Source organism: Heloderma suspectum, chromosome 1, assembly GCF_057233095.1.
Source record: "Heloderma suspectum isolate Gila_16-S chromosome 1, 16-S_ref, whole genome shotgun sequence".
NCBI lineage: Eukaryota > Metazoa > Chordata > Lepidosauria > Squamata > Helodermatidae > Heloderma > Heloderma suspectum.
The window spans coordinates 390,902,650-390,925,732 of NC_139458.1; the positions used below are offsets into that span (position 1 = coordinate 390,902,650).

Consider the following 23,083-nt stretch of genomic DNA (forward strand, 5'->3'; position numbering starts at 1 on the left):
GGCGTTTTTTTTAAAAAAAAACTTCTGAGTTCGCGGCCGGGCGAGGCGAGGCGCCTCCTCCCCGGCCTGAATTTCGGCCAGGCGAGGCGGGAAGCCTCCCCCCTGGCCTGAATTTTGGCCAGGCGAGGCGGGAAGCCTCCTCCCCCCGCTTGAACTTCGCGGGGGGAGCAGCGAAGCGCCTCCCCCCCACCGTGAACAAGCTTCGAGGACAGGTAAGTGACTTTCGTCCACCCCTAGTTGTTTTCCAGGCCAAATTCAAGGTGTTGGTTTTGACCTTTAAAACCCTATATGGTTCTGGCCCAGCCTATCTTAAGGAGCGCCTCCAGCAGCACCAGACAGGCCGCTTAACAAGATCAGCCTCGGATGGCCTTCTCTCTGTCCCATCAGCCAGGACAGCTAGACTGGTGGGGACGAGGGAGAGGGCCTTTTCTGTGGTGGCCCCCACTCTGTGGAACTCCCTCCCTAGGGAACTCCGTCATGCCCCCTCTTTAATGAGCTTCCGTCGTGCATTAAAAACGTGGTTGTTCAGGCAGGCATTTGGGGTGGGTTAGGGTATTTTAGAAAATGTTTGTATTGTAGAATTTTATTGTTTTAAACTGTTTTATTGTATGTTGTACATCACCCAGAGTGGCTGGGTGACCAGCCAGATGGGCGATTAATAAATTTAATAATAAATAAATAAATAAATCTGCTGTGTGGTTCATACAGATGTTCCTGCCAATGTGTATTGTTTCGGTTGTAGTGCCATGCCTGCTTCTGTATTACATGCTAATCTCAAACCAACCAGCCTTATCCTGATCTGGCTTTCATTGTGGATTTAACATATCCCTTGCAGGGAACTAGAAGTGGGCAGTACAAGGAGCACTGTGCATTGTCCCACTGAGCATTCCTTCATGTTGGCTGACAGGAAAGTACACCGGGTTCGTTTCTTGTTCAGCCAGCACAATTCTCCTATCTTCCCATATGCTTGCTCCCCTCGTCTACATCTTGGACTCCTGAACCAGCTTTGAAATCATCTTGTACATATGACGTCTGTGTACAAATTCTGGAATAAACCGTTTTGACAACTGCATCTCTCAATAGTCTGGTAATAATGATTGGCCGCACGCACAGCAAGTCTTCCTTCGATTACAGTGCTGTGCAGAGGATTTTGAGCTTCTTCCTTTCATGTTTTTGTTATAAGCTGTTGTTTTCTACAAGCCAAAGCCAACAATACCCAACTGACAGCTTCTTCCATTGTTCTTCTTCTCTTAATCTGTAATCCCAGCTGTCTGAGTGTTCATGGAGCACCCAAGAGGCTTCATAACCTATTATCTCAAAGCTCAAAGTGGGCTAGATGAAACAACGGTCCAGTGGATCCACAGTTGGCTACAGAATTGGACTCAAAGAGTGCTTATCAATGGGACCTTCTCAAACTGGGGAGAGGTAACGAGCAGGGTACTGCAGGGCTCAGTCCTGGGCCCAGTGCTCTTCAACATTTTTATTAATGACCTGGTGACCGGCCGCCGCAGCCACCGCTGCCAAACCGCTGACAGAGCCGCCGCTGGAGCCGCCACCGCCAGGAAGATCCGCCCAAGGTAAGTCCCGTCCTGGGGGGGCGGGCCGTTCCACCACCGATTTTGGGGGGCTGAATGCGCTGGCATTCGGCCTCCCCGAGATCCGTGGCGGAACTTTCGTACATCCCTATGGCAATTGCCATTCACCCATAAAGCAACCTCAGGGTGCTCAGTTTATATAGTCTCTACCTGGTAAATTGCTCACACATGGCTGCCCAATGTGAACAAATGAACCTATTTAAAACAGGCACACTCACACTTCCCTTCACCCCAACTCACAGTGTGGAGTAGGCCAAAAAAGAAAACCTGGCAGGGGGTGCTGGAAAACTCCCAGTGGACAAGGCAGGGGCAGAGGCACATTAGTCAGCCTACTACAGCTCTGCCTCTCCAATGGTGCTGATGTGAAGTCCATCCACCCACTGATTTCATCTGCGGCTGGCCGCTCTCCCTGGTCCAGAGGCAACTCTGACCCTGCCTGAAACCTGTTCACGGGACAGTGTTCACTTTCTGCAAAATCCATCCCAGGCTACTCAGCCATTTCCTGTCTTAACAATAACTTCTGTTTTTCAACTGTGGTCTGAATAATCAAGTATTCGGCCTGGGAGGCCAAGTATCAGGTGGCAGCAGCAGATTGAACCATTTGGCCCACAGAGGTACAGTAGTTAGAACTTCCTTACCTTTCTGCAATGCATGACCTAGCAAGGCTTGTTTGCTTCCAGACTGGGTGGGCAACTAGCTGGTTTGGGCACCCTGTCCTAGGCTATATCAGCCCTGGTTAGGGATGTGAGAACTCACCGTGGTCCAGGTCACGCACCCGGCGAGTGGCATGTGGCTGCCTAATCTCTCACCAAGCTGCCATTTTGCGTAGAAATGGCATCTCGGCATTTTCATAAAGGCCAATTTTACGCAAATGGCAGCCGTAAAGCAGCCATTTATGCAAGATTACAGGCATAAATGGCCATTTATACCTGTAATCTTATGCAAATGGTCGCTTTACGGCTGCCATTTGCATAAAATTGGCCTCTTTGAAAAAGACCGATCTGTCATTTTGTGGCTTGGTGAGGGATCAGGGAGGAATCAGGAATGCCCAATTCAGCGGGGGGATCCACAGACTGGTCTCTGGGGGGCAAGCCAGTGATTTCTCGTCAGCCCTCAAGCCCCAGCCGGTTCTGGGCATTGTGTTGGTGAATGAATATTTAAAACTGCTTGAGACTTTTTCTGCCATTCTGATCTCTTGTCTCCTCTTTGCCTTCTTTGTTCTATCACAGAACTGCTGGACGTAGTCCTCAAGTTCTGCCTATGATCAGGGAACATATGAACCAGTGGAGGCTGGTGGCTCCAGGTTTGGTGGGGCTGTGCATCCATTCTGGGTTTTATTCAGAACCATCCAGAACTCTAAAGGAGCTATCCAAGGTGCTGAACAATTTCCCCAAAATAGGTTCAGCATGTTGGATAGCTCCTTTAGAGTTCTGGCTGGTTCTGACTAAAACCCAGAATGGATTTACAGTCCTACTAAAATCAGAGCCACCAGCAGCCACCGATATGAACATAGGAAACTGCCTTCCTGTATGTCTATCCATCCATCTCACCCAATACTGTCTACTGTGACTAGCAGTGGCTCTCTGGGGTCACAGGAGATGCCATCCCCATCATCTGCTACCCAACCCTTTTAACTGGAGACCTTGGAAATTGAACTTGAGGCCTTCTGCATGCAAAGCATGAGCTCTTGCCATTGCGTTGTGGCTCCACCTCTCAGCTCCCTGTCTCCTGAAGACAGATTCATATTATGGACCCACCAATCCAGCTCCACTACCTGCCTTTCTTTCAGCTAGGCCACAAACATTTTGGTTCAGGTCCTAGATCTACTGAAGGTCTACTGGATGGCATAAAGCAGAAGTCCCCAACCTTTTAATTAGGGCTGTGCACTGCCTTGGTGCAAAGCCCAAATAAGAGGCAAAGCAGGCTGATTCAGAGGTGCCACGTCGTGATGGTAGAGACGTTAGATGCCACGATGTTAGAGAAATCCACCGCAGATTCAAATGAGGCTGGATTCCAAAGAATCCAGCCTCTGGAATCCACGGCAGAATGGCTGCACTTACTTCCATGTACGGAGGATTGTCTGTGGAGTGGCACTCGGCTCCTTGCTTAACTGGAGCCCGTAGACTTATATGCAAAATAGAGCCGTGAATCTTGGACACATGGACACATAGACTTATACACAAGATTCACGACTCTATTTTGCGTATAAGTCTAAGGGAACATCCTGCCGATTGCCATTTAAAAAAAAATGGCGATCGGCACAGAGAACAGGTCCAGGTAAGTGGCCCTCAAGCTGGGCGACTCCGTGGAATCCTCACGGAGCGGAGCCGCTCCAGAGGATTCAAGGGGGCAAGAATGGATTGCCCCCACCTGCGGCCCCCCACCCCGGAACGGATGGTGGGGAATCCGTACACCCCTAGATACAAAGCAGATCAGACCAGCACTGAGGTGCCCTGAAGCGAAGCAGCTCCTCCATGAACTGTATCGTCCACCTCGTATATTCAGAGCTCTTCTTATGCCTTCTGAGCAGCCTAGACAGGCTGTCTCCAAAGTATCAACTTCTGAAAGATCACGTGGAGGAGCAGGAGGGGGAGGGGAGAGGATGTGGAGGCACCAAATGTATCAATTTGAGAGAGATCTGGCCACCAGGAGAGGTGGGGGAAGGGGAGAGGAGGGAGCGGGGAGGAGAAGGAGGGAATAAGCTTTGCTGTGAGTCAGCCTCTGTTTGCTGATAGTGAGACAGGTGGTGTTACTGGAGAGGAGAGGACTGTCTGAACATTTTTTGGCTAGAGCAGTGGGGTGCACATAACCCACGGGGGATGTAAGATGATCCATTGGGGTGTGTGAGCTACCTGATAATTGAGCAGCCTCCTGTTGCCCTGACAAGCTGCCATTGTGTGCAATGATGGTGATGGTGGTGGTGGTGGCGGCAGGAGCAGGATGGGATGGGAGCTGAGAGGGACGCTCCATGGCATTTCTCTCTCTGCTCCAATCTTAGCCACTGGGAGCAGCTGTCTCTTGACTCCTGTCAAGCTGCTACCCCCGCGTAGCTGGCCTGGAATGGGAAGGGGAGACTAGAATGATCTATGGACACATAGAATTATACACAAGATTTATGGCTCTATTTTGCATTTAAGTCTATGGGCACATCCTGCCAATCGCCATTTTTTAAAGAAAAATGGCAATCGGTGCAGAGGTGAACGGGTCCAGGTAAGCCTCCTTCAAGCTGGGCGGCTCTGTGGAATCCTGGCAGAGCAGAGCTGCTCCGGAGGATTCCGGTGGGGGGGAGGAACGGATGAGGGGGGGCCCCCGGGCAGATTCTCCACCAGAACGGAAGGTGGGGAATCAGTACATCCCTAAGTACAGGACATTCTTTGGTCCTGGATTCAATCTCAGTTAAAGGATCTAGTAGATCTGCAAGACATCTCTGCTAGAAATAAGGGAAAGCCACTGCCAGTCAGAATACATGATACCAGGACAGATGAACCAATGGGTTTGATTCAGTATAAGCCAGTGGCATATGTTCTATAAAACTGATAAAATCTATAAATAGCAACATTAAAATATCAACTTCTTGGACAGCATTCCCTGAAAAATGCAGATTTCTACTCCTATTTACTTCTTTTTCATCGTCTTTGCACTTCTCTCCCTCATTTATAAGAACTGCCGAGCCAAGACCAGCATGTCACCAGCAGAAACTAGCACTAGTAGCTGCAACTGTATCTGTATAAAATCAATGGACCATTTGGAAGGTGGCGGTCAGCATACGGAGCAACAAACCCGTGGAACACTGGCATGTCTGAGCTCATTGGGAGGTGTCTGCCGCAGATGGCAGACACCCAAAAGCAATCACAAAGAATTCTTCGGGCTGTGGGCAATTCATCCCACTCACAGTTCCATTTCCAACCTGCCAAGCTGGAGTATATGACTTTATTCCAGACACCATGCACACGCACACGCACCCGCACACGCACCACATGGGGCGTACAGGGGTGATCCGCAATGCAATTTTGGCTCCAAGTTATTTTTGTTCTTCCTAGCATGTATTTATTAGAACATGCTAATTCAAAAGACAGTCCAGTGGCATCTTTTCTACATTTGTGAGAGATAGTAAGACCAATAACAAATTAGAAGAAGCCCCACAGGATTACTGCTGGGACAGAACCGCTTTGGGACCGGTCTGTGAAATGCTGGGCTAAAGTGTTTAGCCTTTCATGGGGTGTGGCAAAATGCCCCCTGAAGACTGAATCAATCTCCAGGGGGAAGGGTGCAAAATGCAAATAATTTTTGGGAGGGAGTTCTTACATAATATGAGGTGGTTGAGGGTTTCTGGGGGGGGGCTTCTTTCCTCTATGTCCCCCGAAAACATACCCACGCAACCCTAGCCACTACTTCCAGTGGCAGTGTGAATGTCTGTAGCAACCCAGTCATGTTCCTGGGGTATAAAATGCCCACGGGAACAACACTGCATCATGACATAGCAATGTTGCCAGGGTCATTCTGTCAACAGGAGAGCAGCCAGGCTGCTACGGAGGAATCCTCCTGTGAGTTGACCCATGCCAGTTTTTTGCTTATATCAATAGCTGGCGGGATGGGTTGAACAGTGAGAGGGAGCCCTCTACTAGCAATCCTCAACATCCTTACTTTGTGTGTGTGTGTGTGTGTGTGTGTGCACGTGCGTGTGTGGCACTACAGTAACACTGAATTACATAGTAGGGATGTAAGAACAGGGCTGTTGTTGTGAGCATAAAATGGAGAGGAGGAGGATAATGTAAGCCGCCTTGGGTTCCTTGCAAGAGGAAAAAAGGCGGGGTATAAATGCAATAAATAAATAAAATAATAATAGTTCAGGTTCTCCGGGCACTCGCCGAAGCAGCGCCCCTGGTCACACACACACCCGGACTTGTGCTCGGGCCACCCACGAGCTCGGCAAGTTCCCCGGGCTCACCGCAATCCCATTCGCTGAGCACCTGCCATTTTCGCGCCTTTGATTTCTATGTAAAGGAGGAAGTTAAAAAAATATGCATATTTAAATATGCACAGTTTGGAGCTGGGAAAGTTAAATAAGCGCAGTATTAGAGGTATAATCCCTCCAATATTGTGCCTGTTTAGCTTTCCCAGCTCCAAACTGCGCATATTTACATATGCACATTTTTTAACTTCCTGTTTTATGTAGAAATCAAAGGCGTGAAAATGGCGGGTGCTCAGTGAATGGGATCGCGGTGAGTCCTGGAGAGCACGAGCGGGCATGAGCGGGGGGCAAACAAGGAGCATCTCGGCAAGCACAGTCCAAGGGTCATGAGCCGGGGGAGCCCAACGAATTCCCGGACCTAGTCAGGGCGGGCACCCATATCATCCTTATTACATAGAAGTTCAAGTTTCTCATTCTAGATCTGTAACTGCACCATGATGAATGAAGTGTGGGGGGCGGGGGGACACAACATTGAGATTTCCACCAGCAGGCATGCTGTAAGATATTTGGGGTTCCTTTGGAATACGATATGCTTAGTTGGTATAGAATGGGTTGGGAGTATGGAAGAAACATTTTTATTCTCCACCACACTGAGATTTCCATCAGCATGCATACTGCAGGACTTACCTGTGATTGCTTTGAAACCTGAAATACCTGGTGGGGATAAAAGTTTTGGTGGTATAGTGTTGCAGTTACAAAGAAGTGATAAGCAGAAGGGTTAAGCATTCCACTTCCTTGCTTCAAATTGAATCCTCCCAACATCACTTCGCACCAAAAAAGATGTGTGGGCTAAGGTTTGTAAACTCAATTCTATAACTTCATATTCTATATAAGTCCCTGTGAACCCCTTTTAGAGTTGTCTTCCCCAATCTGGAGCCCTCCAAGTGTGGTGAACTACAATCCCCATAATCCCCCAGCCAGCTGGCTAGGGTTTATGGGAGCTGTAGTCCAACACATCTGGAGGGCGCCAGGTTGGGGAAAGCTGTTTTAGAGGGGAAAAGGCACTAGCCTACAAATGCACTGTAGTATAAATAATTAAGCAACTTATTCCTGATCAAAATCAATATGTTCCACACCATGTCACTGTCAAGTTGCACCTTTTCTTGGTGCGTTGTAAAAATCTATGAAACGGGTGCTTGCTTTGACATTTCCCATTGCTGGCAACATCATCAATCACAGTGGTGCTAGGAAATAGAGCTTCAGGCCCCACATTCCAAGTAATTAGCAGCCATACCACTCTCAGCCCTGCTGCGTCAGAGATGACCCCCATCTTCCACTGTCAACTCACAGTGTAAAGACATAGGTCAACTCACAGAATAAAATTGTGGGTCAACTCACAGGAGGATTCCTCTAGCAATACAGTAAGGCTCAGATGCTTCATAAGGCAATATAGGAGGACTAGGACAATGTGGGGCATCTTTGCTGGTCCCAGGCGCTCCATGCTCCCCATCTGGATTTGGGCCTGAAAGACCAAGGAAAAGTGTGGGTGCATGGAAGGTAGGGATGTGTGAACTCACCCCCGTCTAGGTTCTCTGGACACCCACTCAATCCCTGCCCCCGCTCTCCAATCCATGGACAGCGCTCGAGCCCCTCCCATGCTCAGCGAGCAGCCCGCACTCATGCCAGCGACCTCGTCGAGCTCTGTAGTCACCATTTTTTTGAAAAATAAAATGGCGATTGCAAAAATGCGCATGGTTTTGTATGCATGAAAATGTGCATTTTGCAAATGCGCATATTCACATATGCAAAAACGTGCATTTTTGTAAAGGTGCACATTTGTGTGTGTGCAAAAATGCAGATTTTTTAAAAAATGCGCATTTTCACACATACACGAATATGCGCATTTGTGAAAATGTGCATTTCCACATGTGCACAAATATACGCATTTTGGTGCTTGCCATTTTATTTCTAAAAAATGGTAACCGCGAGCTCAACGAGGCCGCCAGGGTGAGGTAAGGTCATTTGCCAAGTGTGGGCAGGGGGTGAGCAGGGGAAGGGCTCGGTAAGCGGGGCTCAGTGTTGAGAGCAGTTGTGGTTCTGCTGGATTCCCGGACTGAATCGGGTGCTTGCACCATCCCTCATGGAAGGTAATTTATAAGCAGGCATAATTTGTGACATTCCACAATAGCATCACTGATTACAGGGCATATCTGTTAAGGCATCAACCTTAGCTTCCAATTACTTGGCTTTGTGGAGTTTGAGCCAACATGTGATAGCTTTAACAATGTGTTTGTTTGTTTGTTTATTTAATGTCTATACCACCCAATAGCCGAAGCTCTCTGGGTGGCTTGCAAAAATTAAAATCATAAAGTGCAACATAAAACAATATAAACTATGAAAGCCTAAAACTACAATATAAAAGTACAACCAGAATAAAACCTCGCAGCAATGCAGAGATTTAAAATACAGATTTAAAACAGCAGAACAAAAAACGAGAGTGCTAAAATGCTGGGAAAATAAAAAGGTCTTCACCTGGTACCAAACGGAGTATAATATAGGTGCCAGGTGAACCTCTCTAGAGAGCTCATTCCACAGCTGGGGTGCCACAGCAGAAAAGGCCGTCTTCCAGGTAGCCACCCACCTCATTTCCTTTGGCAGGGGCTCCTGGAGAAGGACCCCTGAAGATTATCTTAGGGTCTGGGCAGGTAGATATAGGAGAAGGTGATCCTTCAGATAACTTGGCGCCAAGCCCTTTAGGGCTTTGAACGTTAATACCAGCACTTTGAATCGGGCCCAGACATGGACTGGCAGCCAGTGCAGCTAGAAATGTACTGGTGTAATGTGATCTCGTTGGCCAGTCCCCGTTAACAATCTCACTGCCCTGTTTTGGACCTGCTGAAGTTTCCAGACCATTTTCAATGGCACCCCCACATTTAACGCATTGCAGTAATCCAGATGAGAGCTTACCAGAGCATGGATAACTGCAGCTAGGCTATCTCTGTATAGATAAGGGCATAGCTGGTACACCAGCTTAAACTGATAAAAAGTGCTCTGTGCCACTGAGTCTACCTGTGCCTGAAGGCTGGGTTAGATCCAGCATAGACCATATGTGAATAGAAGGAGTCTTTCCATTTAGCGAATGGTGGGTGATCCAGCAGAGGCTGCTGCTGATGAAAGGAGGGCAAGAGGCAATTTCTTATACCGTGTTTATATTCTCCTTGCTTGACCTTAAGTGATTGTAAAGGTGGTGGGATGCTAAGGTGTTGGTGATTACCAAAACAACAACTGGCTACGGATTTCATTCCTAGAGCTGAACTAAGAGTGAATTCACAGTTCCCATTGTCTGAAAGTGCTATGATTTACGATTACTTGGTTCAAATGCAGCTGCAGAAGAATATGTAATTTGATCAAGGCTTTCAAATTATCTTCCCAAAGCAACTTCTCTCCTCCAGTCCTACCCCACCATCAACCCTTGTTTGCAATCCCTGCCAGAATTCTGGCTGCCAAGCAGTGGCAGAGAGTGTATAAGAGGTGCTGAAAGATCAAAGCAGACTAAAAAGAAAAGGAGACAGAGCTAGATTGGAGGGGCCTGGTGAAAAAGAAAGAGGGAGGAGTGTTTCGTTCGTAGAAACATGAAAAGTCTGAGTTCCACCTCAGGACAATTCTCCATTTTCTGAATTCACGGACAATCCAGTCCCTGCATGATTTCCCCATCCAGTAAAGGCAGTTGGGGATTATCTGCACCCAGGCTATTGTGTGTAGGAACTGTAGCCTGAAAGACCTGGTTCTTGAGCCAACCAGCGACTGAGTCCAAACAGGAGCCGCTTTCCAAAATGAAACGATCCATCTTGCCTGAAGGAGAAACTGTGAGGACAGCAGCTGGAAGACCAGTGTTGCCACCTGATCTGTGGAACCAACTGGTTTCCTCTCCCCCTACCCCCACCCCAAACCACCACACCCTTATTTTTGTGATCCTTCCCATTCTTGTGTTCGCTTAAACCAGGGGTGCAGTACCTTATTTCAGCCCAAAGGCCAAGTTTCATTTTGGCGCTCTTGGGGGCTGCGTTCCAATGGCAGGAGGAGACAAAGCCAAAATGGGCAGGTCCAAACTATCAAAATACCAGCATATTTTAGCTTAAAGCTCTTACTATCAGTAACTAAGCCTTCAGAGAGGTGTTTCACTTTTTAGAATGGGGGGAAAAACTGCACAAAAGTCAGGAAACCACCAAACAATTGGTGGTCAGGGGAAAGGGGATGTGGCCATCTGGGGAACCCTGGAGAAATGTACTGGGGACTCAGGTGGGCTGGATTTGGCCCCTGGGCCTGTGATTCTGCACCCCTGCCTTAAACTCATCTTTCTTATTTTTCTCATGTGCATTCCTTCTGGCAAATGTTGTTTGTTTTGTCATCATTATTTATTACTGGTAAATTTAATTTTGTAATATTTATGGGATGGTTTTACTTTTCTGTTCTATTGCTAGGATGTGCAATAATAATTTAAAATATACCCAGGAGGTCGAGGGTTCAAGGATCATACCACCTAAATGGATCCAAAGAAGAACTGGTGGGGAATGTGTGACTTCTAAGCATCCTATAGAAGGTTCTATGTGTGACTTCTGAGCGTCCTATAGAAGGGTCTTTTATGTGTGACTCCTAACCATCCTATAGAATGCTCTTCTGTGTGTGAATCCTAAGCATCCTATAGAAAGTTCTTCTGTGTTATGACTCCTAAGCATCCTATAGAAAGTTCTTCTGTGTGTGACTCCTAACCATTCTACAGAAGGTTCATCTGTGTGTGACTCCTAAGCATCCTATAGAATGTTCTTCTGTGTGTGACTCTAAGCATCCTAAGAATCTTCGAATCTTCAGAGATCATGTCTGAATTAGAAAAAAAAAATCGCAGAGAAGCCACGTCGATTCTTCAAAGATAACACCTTATTTTATTTTATTTTAAGCTGAAGCGGGGGTAGAAGGGGGTAAAACTTAGTCTCATTTGAAGGGATAGAACAACCCCCTGCTCAATGCAGGACGCCTGATTCCCAGGCAGTCGCCCACCCAACTACTGACTGGGGCTGACCCTGCTTAGCTTCCGAGATCAGACAAGCACTGATGCGCGCGCACATCCAGCCCTTTGCTTGTTGCTGAGGAAACAATGAGTGCTGAGGAAGCTATGCGATCAGTAGCCGGAAGATGACATGGGGCCGTCGAGAGCTGTGATTGGACAGGAGGGAAATACAAACACAGCTGTATATGGACAGGCAGGGGAGGGGACTACATCCAGATACGGCAGCAAAGGCTGAAAATCAGAGCACATTAAGGGGAAATACCGGGATATCAGGGTATTGAAAGCGGGAGCACGGAAGCGGGAAATTCCAGTTCCAATTCAAGGCGGGTGCTGCATAGTGTGAAAGACAGGCGGTGAAACCTCATTGGAAGCGAAAAAACCCGTAAGTGCAGATCGGCCGTGTGTTTTATGCGATTCCCCGTATTTCCTATTTTGCATGTTTCCCAGTGACTTGTAATACTTTTTAGCCTCAGTTCTGCCAACTGCTACGGTGATCATCTTTTTAAAAGGGCCCAACAGCAATAGACACGGGCATTTTATTGCATGATCACACTAAGTTAAGGAATTAACTTTTAAAAAATGCTTGTTCTGAAACTATGCTGGTGATCTTTGCCTCTGCTCTCCTCCCACTCTGCATTTCAGCTGAATGGGCTTCAGGGAGGGGGAAGGAAAGAAGTTAGAGAGGCTAGAGGATTCCTTGTAAGCCGGCCTCCCCAGTCCCCTCCCCACCCATGGGAATGCCCCTTTTACCTTCCCTCCGAGGTCGCCTTTGCAACCTTGGAGAGGAAGCTGGCACAGTTCTCTCTGAGCTGGCTGTGAGGGGGTGGGGGTGGGGAGGTGTACTGACTCTGACCTCGGATTGAAGAATCCAAAGCATACCACTGCCACCCAGGCACTGTCTAGGGGGCATAGGATTGCTCTCCCCAGTCATTATCCCTAAAAGAGATTCAACTTCCTTTTGCTTTGTTCTTAATTCTTTATACATCCCTTTTGACCAATATCAAACAATTCTTCTTTCAGCTGTTAGATCTCACACGATCGTGCGTGCATGCACACACACACACACACACACACACACATTTTCCGGTTTTATAATTTTGAAATTACCAGTTCTGTAATTTAGGGATTACCAGAGTACTGTCCTCCAAGCTATGCAATTTGACGTTATTTTACTGGAGCTTGCAGTGGTCTTCTCTGTGCACACAATCCACTGAAATTAATGAATGATGGATTGCTTTCTGCTACTGTTACTGAAGGTTTACCAAAACATATTTAGTTTATTATTCTGTCTTTTTTCTAATGTCTCATTCTGACAGCTTATTTGCAATGAGCTGATCCATTCAGCAAGCTGGCCACACTCAAGATCCAGAGTTAGCAGTTCCTGCAAGGGAGCAACTAATTTAGAGCCCCATCAGTTTAAATTACTGAGTCCTGCCACATTTATCCACATTTAATTTGATCTGCCATTACAACGATCACTCTTACCATTGCTATGAAATCCTTTTCTATCCTTCCCAGTCTGCTGAAGAAATTATCTTGAATTATTCTGTGTCACCTGTGGATTTTGCCACTTTGCTGTCCATACTCCATTCTAGTCATTAATGAACGTGTTAAACACTGTGGTTTCCAGTAAAGAGCATTAGGGAAACTTGCTGTTTATCTCTCTCATGTTTTGTTAAAAACACATCATTCATCAATGCTTGCCATCATTCAGTTGTTAATCCATTAAGGGATCTTTCATCTCTTCATCTCTGACTGGTTTGCTTCTTTAATAAGCAGTTGCTGAAACATTATTATGGAAGTGCAGGAAAACAACCAAGGTAGTGTGCATGTTGGGGGGGGGGGGCATTGTTCTGTGTCATCTTGAGTTACATTTGCAAAAAAAGAAAAAAGAAATCTCGCCTCTCCCATGCTTCTTTTTCTTTTCTAAGCACTTCTAATGAGGGGCTGTGTGGCTTACAGTGCAATCCTATGCATGTCTACTCAGAAGTATGCCCTATTGACTTGAATGGGACTTACTCTCAGGTATGTGTGTATAGGATTACAGTCTTATTAATCTAAATGTGAGCTTTACAATCCATCAGTTCTCTTCAGTGAGGTAAAGGGCACAATCCGATGGTGACCACCCGTGTTCAGCCAGCCCTGCCTATTCTGTTCCGCAACTGGCACCGCCACTTGCGAAAGGGAGATTTAGCGGTTCTGAGGTCAAGCCGAAACGCGCATTTCTGAAACGGGGCAAAACCTACCTGCTCCACCGACCTGCCCTGTCCCAGGAACGAGTGTTGTGCTTGTTCCTGGGCTTGCCCCCAGAAGGGATAAAATTCCGTTGCGCAAACAGTGGGCGCCGCTCACACAGTGTAATTGGCGGGGCATGTCACATGCAGAACGAAAGCAACAGTGGGGCTTGCGTGCGGATGGACAACACTGGAGAAACCTGCCATACACTGGAAATAGTGCCAGCATTTGGCACCCTGACAATTTAATCACTAATTTCTAAACTCTCTACTTTCTAACCGTGGGCACAATCTAGTCAAAAGTAAGCATTTTGAAATATATATTAGCTCGGATTTATGGCAGTTGTAATGGGGTGTGTTCCAGGGCCACACAGCACACCTCGCTGATAGCGGTGTGCTATGGAGAGTTTGTTAGAAAACGTAGTATTTGGGGGGTCCTGCCCTGCAGGGGTGGCAGTAACCTTCTCCAAGTTCTTGCCAAGTTCTGTGGTGCCCTCCAGATGTGTTGGACTACAACTCCCAGAATCCCTGTAACCAGCACATCTGGAGGACACCAGGTTGCGGAAAGCTGCTCTGCGGAATTTCAATAAAGGGACCGGGAATAACAAAAGTAAGTAGGGAATAGTTCATTCACTTGCTCCAAGGCTTAAAGCATAAACAAAATAGGCGTGATAATCAAGAATAACTTGCCAGGGTTCCTCGTTGGAGCCAATGGAGGTCTCAGACAGATGCAGAGATGTGTGAATCAGCAAAATTTGACCTCACTGAGACCTTTGCAGCAAGTGCGCTACAAACCAAGTCCTACCTCTGAGGCAGTGGCACTCTAGCCCAGGGGCAGGCAACTGGTGCCTTACAGATGTCTGGGACTATAATTCCATCAGCCTCAGCCAACATGACCAATGGTCAGGGATTATGGGAGTTGCACTCCAAAACATTGGGAACACACGGGCTGCCTAACCTTGCTGTGGTCATTTTGGGGAAGCAAGTGAGGGAGGAAAGTACCTCATCTTTTGTACAAGTTTCACCAGGTTCCACTTTGTTTCTAGGCTCCATCGAAGTGCTTGTCATCACCTTTAAAGCCTAACAGGATGTCTAAAGGACTACCTGCTAGCACATCAGCCTGCCCATTCTCTTTGATCACCAGAGGAATTCTCTGGTGTATCATCCCACCACTACCTGGGCTTTGGCTGGCAGGAATGCATGATAGGCCCTTCTCTGCACCCATGCCTATGCTTTGAATCTGTCTCTCCCAGGAGATCAGTCTGACTCCCTCCCTGGTAATATTTCAGAGCAATGTGAAGGCCTTCTGATCTGCTCGATGCTTGGCCGATTTTGCCTGACTCCCGTGCTTGGTGTGCACGTGTGTTTTAAACCATACATGTTTTCCGAGTTTTAAAACAAGCCACCTTGGCCACCTCTAAATTGAGGCACAAAGGAGGGATATAAGTATTTTAATGAATGAAATAACAGTTTGCACACAGTATGGCCTTTTCAGTAGTGGCACACTGACTGTGGAAAACATTTCCTAGAGCTGCCTCGAGAGGACAGTCCTCTCTTTGAAGAGCTGTCAGAAGGCAACCTACTGGAAGGTGCCCCTGTTTGATGAGCTGCCCAGTCCAAGTCTGGTTTGGAGTCGAAGAACCATAAGGAGGGAGAGCAGCAGGGGTCTTGAAGTTAGCCAGCTACTGTTTGCCCCTGGAAGGCAGACTGAGCAGCCACGCAGGTCCCCTGGTCATTCCTCCCCAGTATGGTGAGATGTATTTTTATTTAAACTATAGCAAGTACTTCTAGATTTGCAGATGCATATGCAAAAGTTATGCAAATTGGTGCCCTCGGTTTTGGTGATGCCTAAGGGGCTACCTATCAGGAGCACCCTAGCGGCCCCTTTCAGTACACTCCAATAACCAACTCAAGACACAAACCAAAGGATTCTTTTCAAGGCTTTAATCCTTTTACAACTTAATGACTCTTTCAGATGCTAATCGTCAGCGACTAAGCAATGAACAGCAGAGTAGCTTATGCTCCTGGTAGGCAGTTGGTCCCCATTTGAAGGAGAATCACTTGAAGACCCTGAACTTATGGGCTAGGGAGAGATCCTCCCTCTTTCCCTTGGGTCCATGGGAGGCAGCCATTGCTTGCGTGCCAAACAGGCGCTACGCCTCCTTTCTGCACCCTCCATCACTCGTTGCTCCCTATGTCTGCGTCGAGCATCTAGCAAGCCCCCCCCCACACACTTTCTCACTGCCAGGGTCACTATCTATCTCAGGAATGCTGGCAGGAGGAATCTCTGCCAGCTGCTGCGCCTGTGAGGGATGAGCTGGCTCCTCTCCCACAGATTGCTGATCCTCCTCATAATCAGAACTGCTCTGGGGTTCTATCGGCTCAGTTTCCACCCTGACACTACCCTAACGGCCCTCCAGCCCCTTAGCTTGATAACCTTTCAGCACCAGGCTAAGACTTCCTTGTTTTAATTTACCCAGGAACTACCTTGATTTTAGCCGCTCTCTCATCTTGGTGCCATTCTGCTATTGCTTGGCTATTGCTCCACTGTGTGGAGGGAGCAGACAGGGACCAGGCCTAACTCCATGTTACAGCCAGGCAGCTTCCAGCTGTTGCCCCAGAACATCATGAACCCCTGTAGCCCATGCTGTGTATGGCCTCTAAGGCATGGGTCAGCCCCTGAGGGGCCAGGGGTGGGCAACCTGTGGCCCAAGGACCACATGTGGCCCTTGACCTAATTTCTTGCACCCCTCAGCCTAATTTCAAAAGTGGTCTGCAAGCGATCAATTCAGACCTCTGGCAAGAACAACCTGTCTCTTCCCTGGCAGCCCAATGGGTGGGAAGGAACAGTGCAAGAGGAAGAAAATAGGGGGTAGCAGAGAGAGAAAAGGAAGTGGGAGGAAGATGGGGGGAAGTGACGTACTTTCTTTTGGCTCTGGCCCTGCCCATCACCAAAATGTGGCCCCCGACAGACTATCCATGAGGGAAAGCAGTCCTCGACAGAAAACCGACTGCCCACCCCTGGGCTGTATGGTGAGAAAGACTGATTCCCGACTCACTGTTTAAAAACACAACATTTAATCAAAACACCAGGCGAAATACAGATGAGGCAAGACTGTTTGATGCCATTAGTGTCAAGAGGCAGAAGAGTTTTGCACGCTCGCTGCATTCATGCCTGTTAGGGAGAGCAGCCACTAACAATCTCCAAAAGGCTCAGAGGCTGGAATCCTCCCTGCTTCCAAAGTCTGTGCTGCTGACAGTTTCCATTAGCCCACCAGACAGCTCTGGGCAATCCAATGCACGGTTCCCAGCCCCTCCTTCCAATGAGATGCACTGGCGCAGCCTGTCTGCACAGTGCACTCTGATGCCACAGAATATCTGCTGACACTCCCCAAACAGCTGTCCAATGACAGGCCATATTTCCCACTGGGAGCTCTTCCCCTCCTCCTCTCTGCCTGTGCTTTTCCCTTTTCAACCTCTTCCAGCCCATCCTACCAGATGCCTGCTGCTTTTGTCTTTCAAGACACCCCTCCTTTCATGGTGCTTGCTCAAATACTTAGCTAATGGTGCATCCTCCATAGTATTGTTCTGACATCTTCAATAAATCAGAACCCAATTACCATGTGAAGGAAATAGGAAGCAAATATAATCAGCCCATGCGGTATCTATGTTCCGTCCATCTCTTGCACCACACAATGATAATTTCCCCCTTTCATCACACACACACACACACACACACACGTGTGCGCACGTGCACAGAGAGAGAGAGAGAGAGAGAGAGAGAACAAAGTTCCCAGGAGTACAGACTCCTGACCAAGAGATAGGATGAAAGGATGGCTAAGTTAAATTTAGTCCCATCTTCAATAGGACAGATGGTAAATATTCCATTTGTTATTTCTCTCCACGAATGACATACTTTCTGCTTAGCTATTAACTGACACCCATCAGGGCTGTCAACTTCCCTCTGGAGGAAAGAGCATCTGGCTACAGTCTGAAAGCAAATGGAAATCTCAGCAGTACTTGTCGTTAAGCATCAATGCAATATTATCTAGTATAGATTGGCTCCTGCCATGATGGTCACATTAAGGTTTCAGCAAAAAGGAAGAGTTTTACAGAAAACAGGTTTAGGAAGTTCTAATCAACACCCAAGATTTATTTTTCAGGCCTGGCTTAAATTCACATCTGTGGAAAGATAACTCTGCAGGAGCTTGGAGAAGGTTACTGCTACCCCCACAGGTGAGACCTGAAAGTACTAAGTTTTATAATAAACTCTCTGTAGCACGGTGCTATCAGTAGAGTGTGCCGTGAGCCCCTGGCACATACACCATTACAACTGCCATGAGTGCAGTACAATATAGATTTCAAGGTGCTTAATTTTGACTAGATTGTGCCCCTTGTGAGAATCTATTGTTAGCCGCCTTGACAACCATTTTCTTGGTGGAAAGATAGGGCATAAATCAGATAAATAAATAAACAAACAAACAAACAAACAAACAGCTAGAGAGTTTAGGACTTAGTGAGATTAAATTCACAGGAGATTAAGTTCAGATATGGGGGTGGGTGGGGGAACCAACAGTAATTTATAACTCTACATTGACAGCAGCCATAGTGCAAACCTAGCTATTGCTCATAAACAAGAAGTGTAGGTTTTCAGTTCAGGCTGAGGGTAAACTCAGTTTTTAGGTGTTTAAGTGCAGCGCATGAGAGGAGATGTAGATGTAGACCTTTGTTCAGTTCAAAAGTTGAGCTTTTAGTTTAGTTTAATTTCGTTTAGTTTAATAGCTTTCAAAAGTTTTAAGTTTTTAGTTTTAAAAACCAAAGTGTAAGTCTTTTAAGCCAGAGTGCACAATGAGACAGATCCACAGCGAATCAGATCCTTGCGTTTCCAGAGAGGTTCTAACTACATCCTTTCCTTAAGTCCCACTCATTGTCAAGTCCCCTGACAAAAGTCCCCATTCCCTGACAGACCCACTGTCCTTTATTACGACTCATGGGAATCTGCTGTAGCCTAGACACTGAGCCACACCGCCTCCTTTTTTAAAACAAAAACAAGGCCCTCCTAATCTAATTGGCTACAGAAGAAGTTGGGGGAAGCTTGCTAGGGCTATAAAAGTAGCCCAGGCATAGAAGAGAAACCAGTTCTATGAGTGTGAGGGGGAATTCTAGCTCATGAAGCATCTCAGCCCCAGTGACAAATCACCAAGGTAACAGGAAGTTGAGCAGACAGGTTAGTTAAGCACCTGTATGAGTTTAGCAACAGGGTGATGATGGCAGGGCAGTTAACTCTTCCCCCTTCTGACAGTAAATAATTATGTGTAAGGACAAGAAGTTCTGATTCGTTAGGCACTAAGGAATGTTTTGGGACAGGCCAGACCAATACAAAAGGGACAGACTCCACTTGAACCAGAATAGAACCAGACTGCTGGTGCTGAACATCAAAAAGGGGGTATGGCAGCTTTTAACCTTGACCCCTTGAGGAAAGGCACTGGGAAGCTTCCAGTTAAGGATGAATCATCCCTATGGGAGAAAATGTTTTTAATTGCCCAAACAGGGATGGGTAGAAATAGGCCATAAGCATACAGTAGAACACGACAGCTAGTCAAATAGTCCATAGGGGAAAATGATCATGCCTGAGATATTTAGAAAGGGACTCCATTTATAGGTATATCTATGCAAATGCTAAAAGCGTCTGAGTCAAGATGGGAGAATTAGACTGTTTAGTTTTAAAGGATAATATAGATACAGATATATGTAGATATATAAGGGAAATCTGGTGAGAAAAAAGAAAATAAGTGGGATACTGTCATATGTGGATACAAACTCTATAGGAAGGAATTCTAAAAGGTGGGATATAAATTTAATAAACAAATTTAAGTAACCCAATAATCACTATAAAGCATTTTTTGCATCACAAAGTCATAAAAGCACTATAAATGATGCTAAGAATACCAATACATTTAGCTCATTGATTCCTTGTTAGAAAAAATAATCACATCTCTGGAGACCCCCACTCCCAATGCCACTGTAAGCCACAGAACCTGGATGTTTTAATCACACTAGCCTGAATAAGAAATAATCAACTACTGTGTGTGTGAGTGTGTGTGTGTGTGTGAGAGAGAGAGCGAGAGCAAGAGAGAGAGAGAGAGAGAGAGAGAGGTATTCTTTAATATACAACTAGGAGGAAAAAAGAATATGGCACCTGTGGTGTCTAGTGTCACGGATGGCACGGTCGCTGGGTATCCTTTCACTCTCCCGCTGATTGAAGGCATACAGTCGATATGGGTCCTCTCCGCCCTTCCACCTCCGGGCACTCAGGTACTTTCTTTCTTCAAACTGATCCCAGAGGTCATCCCAATCAATGTCAGAGCCCTGTTCATGTACAAACACAGAAGCCATCAGAACAATAAACACTGAAAATGAATTTTTAGTGTTTTTGGTTATTGTTGTTATGTATTGGAGACGTTAGCTTCCTTGGGCTACTTTTGGGGACGTTTTGGTATAACTTTTTTTAAAAATATGCAGGATATTATTATGTTTCCCTTTGTCAGGGCTAGATCTTCACATGTAGCAGAATGAGGGCGAAATTAAGTTGTACAGACCTGAGGTAACAGAATGAACTACTATTTCACATTACAGGTGGGAAATGCCATTTTTTGAGCAACAGAAACAAGAACTAATTCCCTGCCAGTAGAACACCAGCACAGGAAGGAGCTGCACTAGTTTTCTACTTGCAGAGAGTTGTTAATATGGGGGAGCATTACAAATTGCACCACCCATTTGCAATCTGAAGTAGTCCAGTCCACTTCAGGGTTCTATCACTTTATTTTGTTGACAACAGATATCTGGGATCATGGCATCCATAGCCACCTGCTGTTCAGTACTAGGGATGAGAGAACTTAGCACAGTCCGGCTCGTGCGCTGCTTGCCAGACCCCCACCGGCCAGCTGCCCCTGCTCGCCATGCACAGTGAGTCACCAGGTGGTCCACGAGTGCCTGGCGTGTGGCATGTGGCTTCCCAATCCCTTGCCAAGCAGCTCAGCCTTTTTTGTAAAGGTCCGTTTTACGCAAATGGTGGCTGTAAAGCGCCCATTTATACAAGATGACTGGTTCTTACTGAAACCTGGAGTGAATTCACTGCCCCATTGACATTGGAGCCACCAACCTCTACTATTTCCATTTCTTCTTCCCCTGGTATGGCTTGACTGGTGACAACTGGAACCTTGGACTCACTCTACTGACTGACTCTGATGGGGTGGAAGGATCCCTGCCCCACTGCACTGGATTGGTAGATATAAATTTTACCTATCAAAGTGAAACAGTCCAATACAGACTTTCCCAACCTGGAGCCCTCCAGATGTTCTGGACTACAACTCCCATCAGCTCGGCCAATGGTCTGAGGTGATGGGAGTTGTAGTCCAAAACTTCTGGAGAGAGCCAGGTTGGACAAGGATAGTCTAAAGTAGTCCAGTTATGGGTTAGAGATATAGGTCAAGGCTACTATTCAAATTGCTTTGATTGCTTTGTTAATAGCATTTCAATACCATTCTTATGCCAGTCTTTAACCATTTATATTGTTTTGTTTGGTTATTGCTTTCTTATGACTTTCTCTGAGCATTTATAATATTTTCTAAATCTGAATTTAATTCTAAATCTAATATTTTCTGAATATTACTATGTCTATCTTCAAGTTAATAAAAGTATTTTCTGTATGAAGATAATATTATTTTTAGGCATTGTATATCAATAAACTATTTTATTTATTTCAATTAAAATCTTGAGTCGGGGGGGTGTTTGTTTTTACACTGGACAGGCTTTACCCTCTGACCTACTGGGCTGCAAAGGTGCAAATCTGAACTCAGATTAGATCACCAAATTACCTATGTTCTGAGTTACACCTGCAAAAATGTATCACACTGATGTTTTGAGTCAACATTTCTCAGTTCTACATCAACTAAGGATAAATTGCATATAAATCCATTGGAAACAAATCAAGAGATGCTACATACATACATACAAACACACTGAAAACCTAGCATAGTTTTATGGCATCAGGCTGCTCAGAGGAAAAAAGCCTTTTAAGTTCTAAAGTCTTCTACCAACATTTGCTGCTTGCCAAATTGCCCACAGCCGTGGCAAAGGCCGGGATGCTGAGAGCACTAACAGGACAACACTAATAGGTGATCCAGCAAGCTCCAGCTCCCCCAACAAAGCTCTGTCTTCCCTTTCCCACCCAGGCTTTTGAGCTCTACTTCCATAGTAGCTCCTAATACCATTACTGTGTTGGTGCAATATATGGTAAAAAAAAACTATTACTTTTACATGCTACTTACATAGCTGTTTCGAGTATGCAAAATGCTTTACACTCTTCCTCATTCATCATCGCAACAATCCTCCATGCAGGATTTTATCCCAATAGCAAACTCATTCTCAGAGTGTGGATTCTTATGCAGCCAAGGCGGCACCATCCACACACAAGAAGGAGGTATCAACAGGATTGGGGAACTCAGTGGTTTGCAGAAGTAAAAACAAAACAATAAACCATCCCAGAGAGTCTCTGACAATGCTGGGCTTCTGAAATCCTCTGCAGACTGCTGAATAACATGTTGAGTGCTCCTCTTTGCCACATTTCTACTTTCAACTTGCATTCATGTTTAATAAACACGTGTGTGAACTCAATTTTAGTATACAGCAGAAATTACCATCTACTGCAGAGCACCTTTACTGGTCCTTAGATGACCTACCAAATATGAACCCAGGTGTGGTAAAACATTTGCCCCACAATTTATCTTGTAAGGAAAAGTAATTATATTTGTACATGTCACAGTTTAAGTGATAGCAATTGTTCATATTTTGATGTTATTTCTTGATATTTCTTTAGATTTTCAATGTAAGACTGCAGTAGGTCTGAACACATGGGAGAGCAAGCAAACAGAATGTTCCCCAAGAATATGTAAGTTGGGCATTGCTGATATAGAACCAGGGGATGAATGGGAGTAATTCTGTTTTAATTAATCCAATATGATGGTTAACCTTCTTCCATATGAGGTATGAGGGATACCTGAGAGAGACCCTTCTTCTAAATATGCATTTATTTCTGCTCTCTAAGAGCAGGCATTTTATTAGAATGGTGCACCATGGCCAAACCAGATTTTTTACCAGTAGCCCTGAACTCTGGAACCAGCTCCCAACCACTGTACATCAAATCTAGCACCTTGCCCCTTTTAAGTAGGTGATTGACACTATTATAGTTGGCAGGGTTTTTATGGTTATTATTTGG

The 23,083-nt window shown here is 46.1% G+C and overlaps 1 protein-coding gene across 1 annotated transcript in view; it reads right to left on the reverse strand.

The window, feature by feature from the left end:
* GALNT14 (polypeptide N-acetylgalactosaminyltransferase 14) overlaps positions 1-23,083 on the reverse strand; it is a 409,305-nt gene that overhangs the window by 214,865 nt on the left and 171,357 nt on the right. The window contains exon 2 of the mRNA XM_084832560.1: positions 20,006-20,175. Coding sequence (XP_084688686.1) covers positions 20,006-20,175 — 170 coding nt within the window. The remainder of the gene's footprint in view (positions 1-20,005; positions 20,176-23,083) is intronic.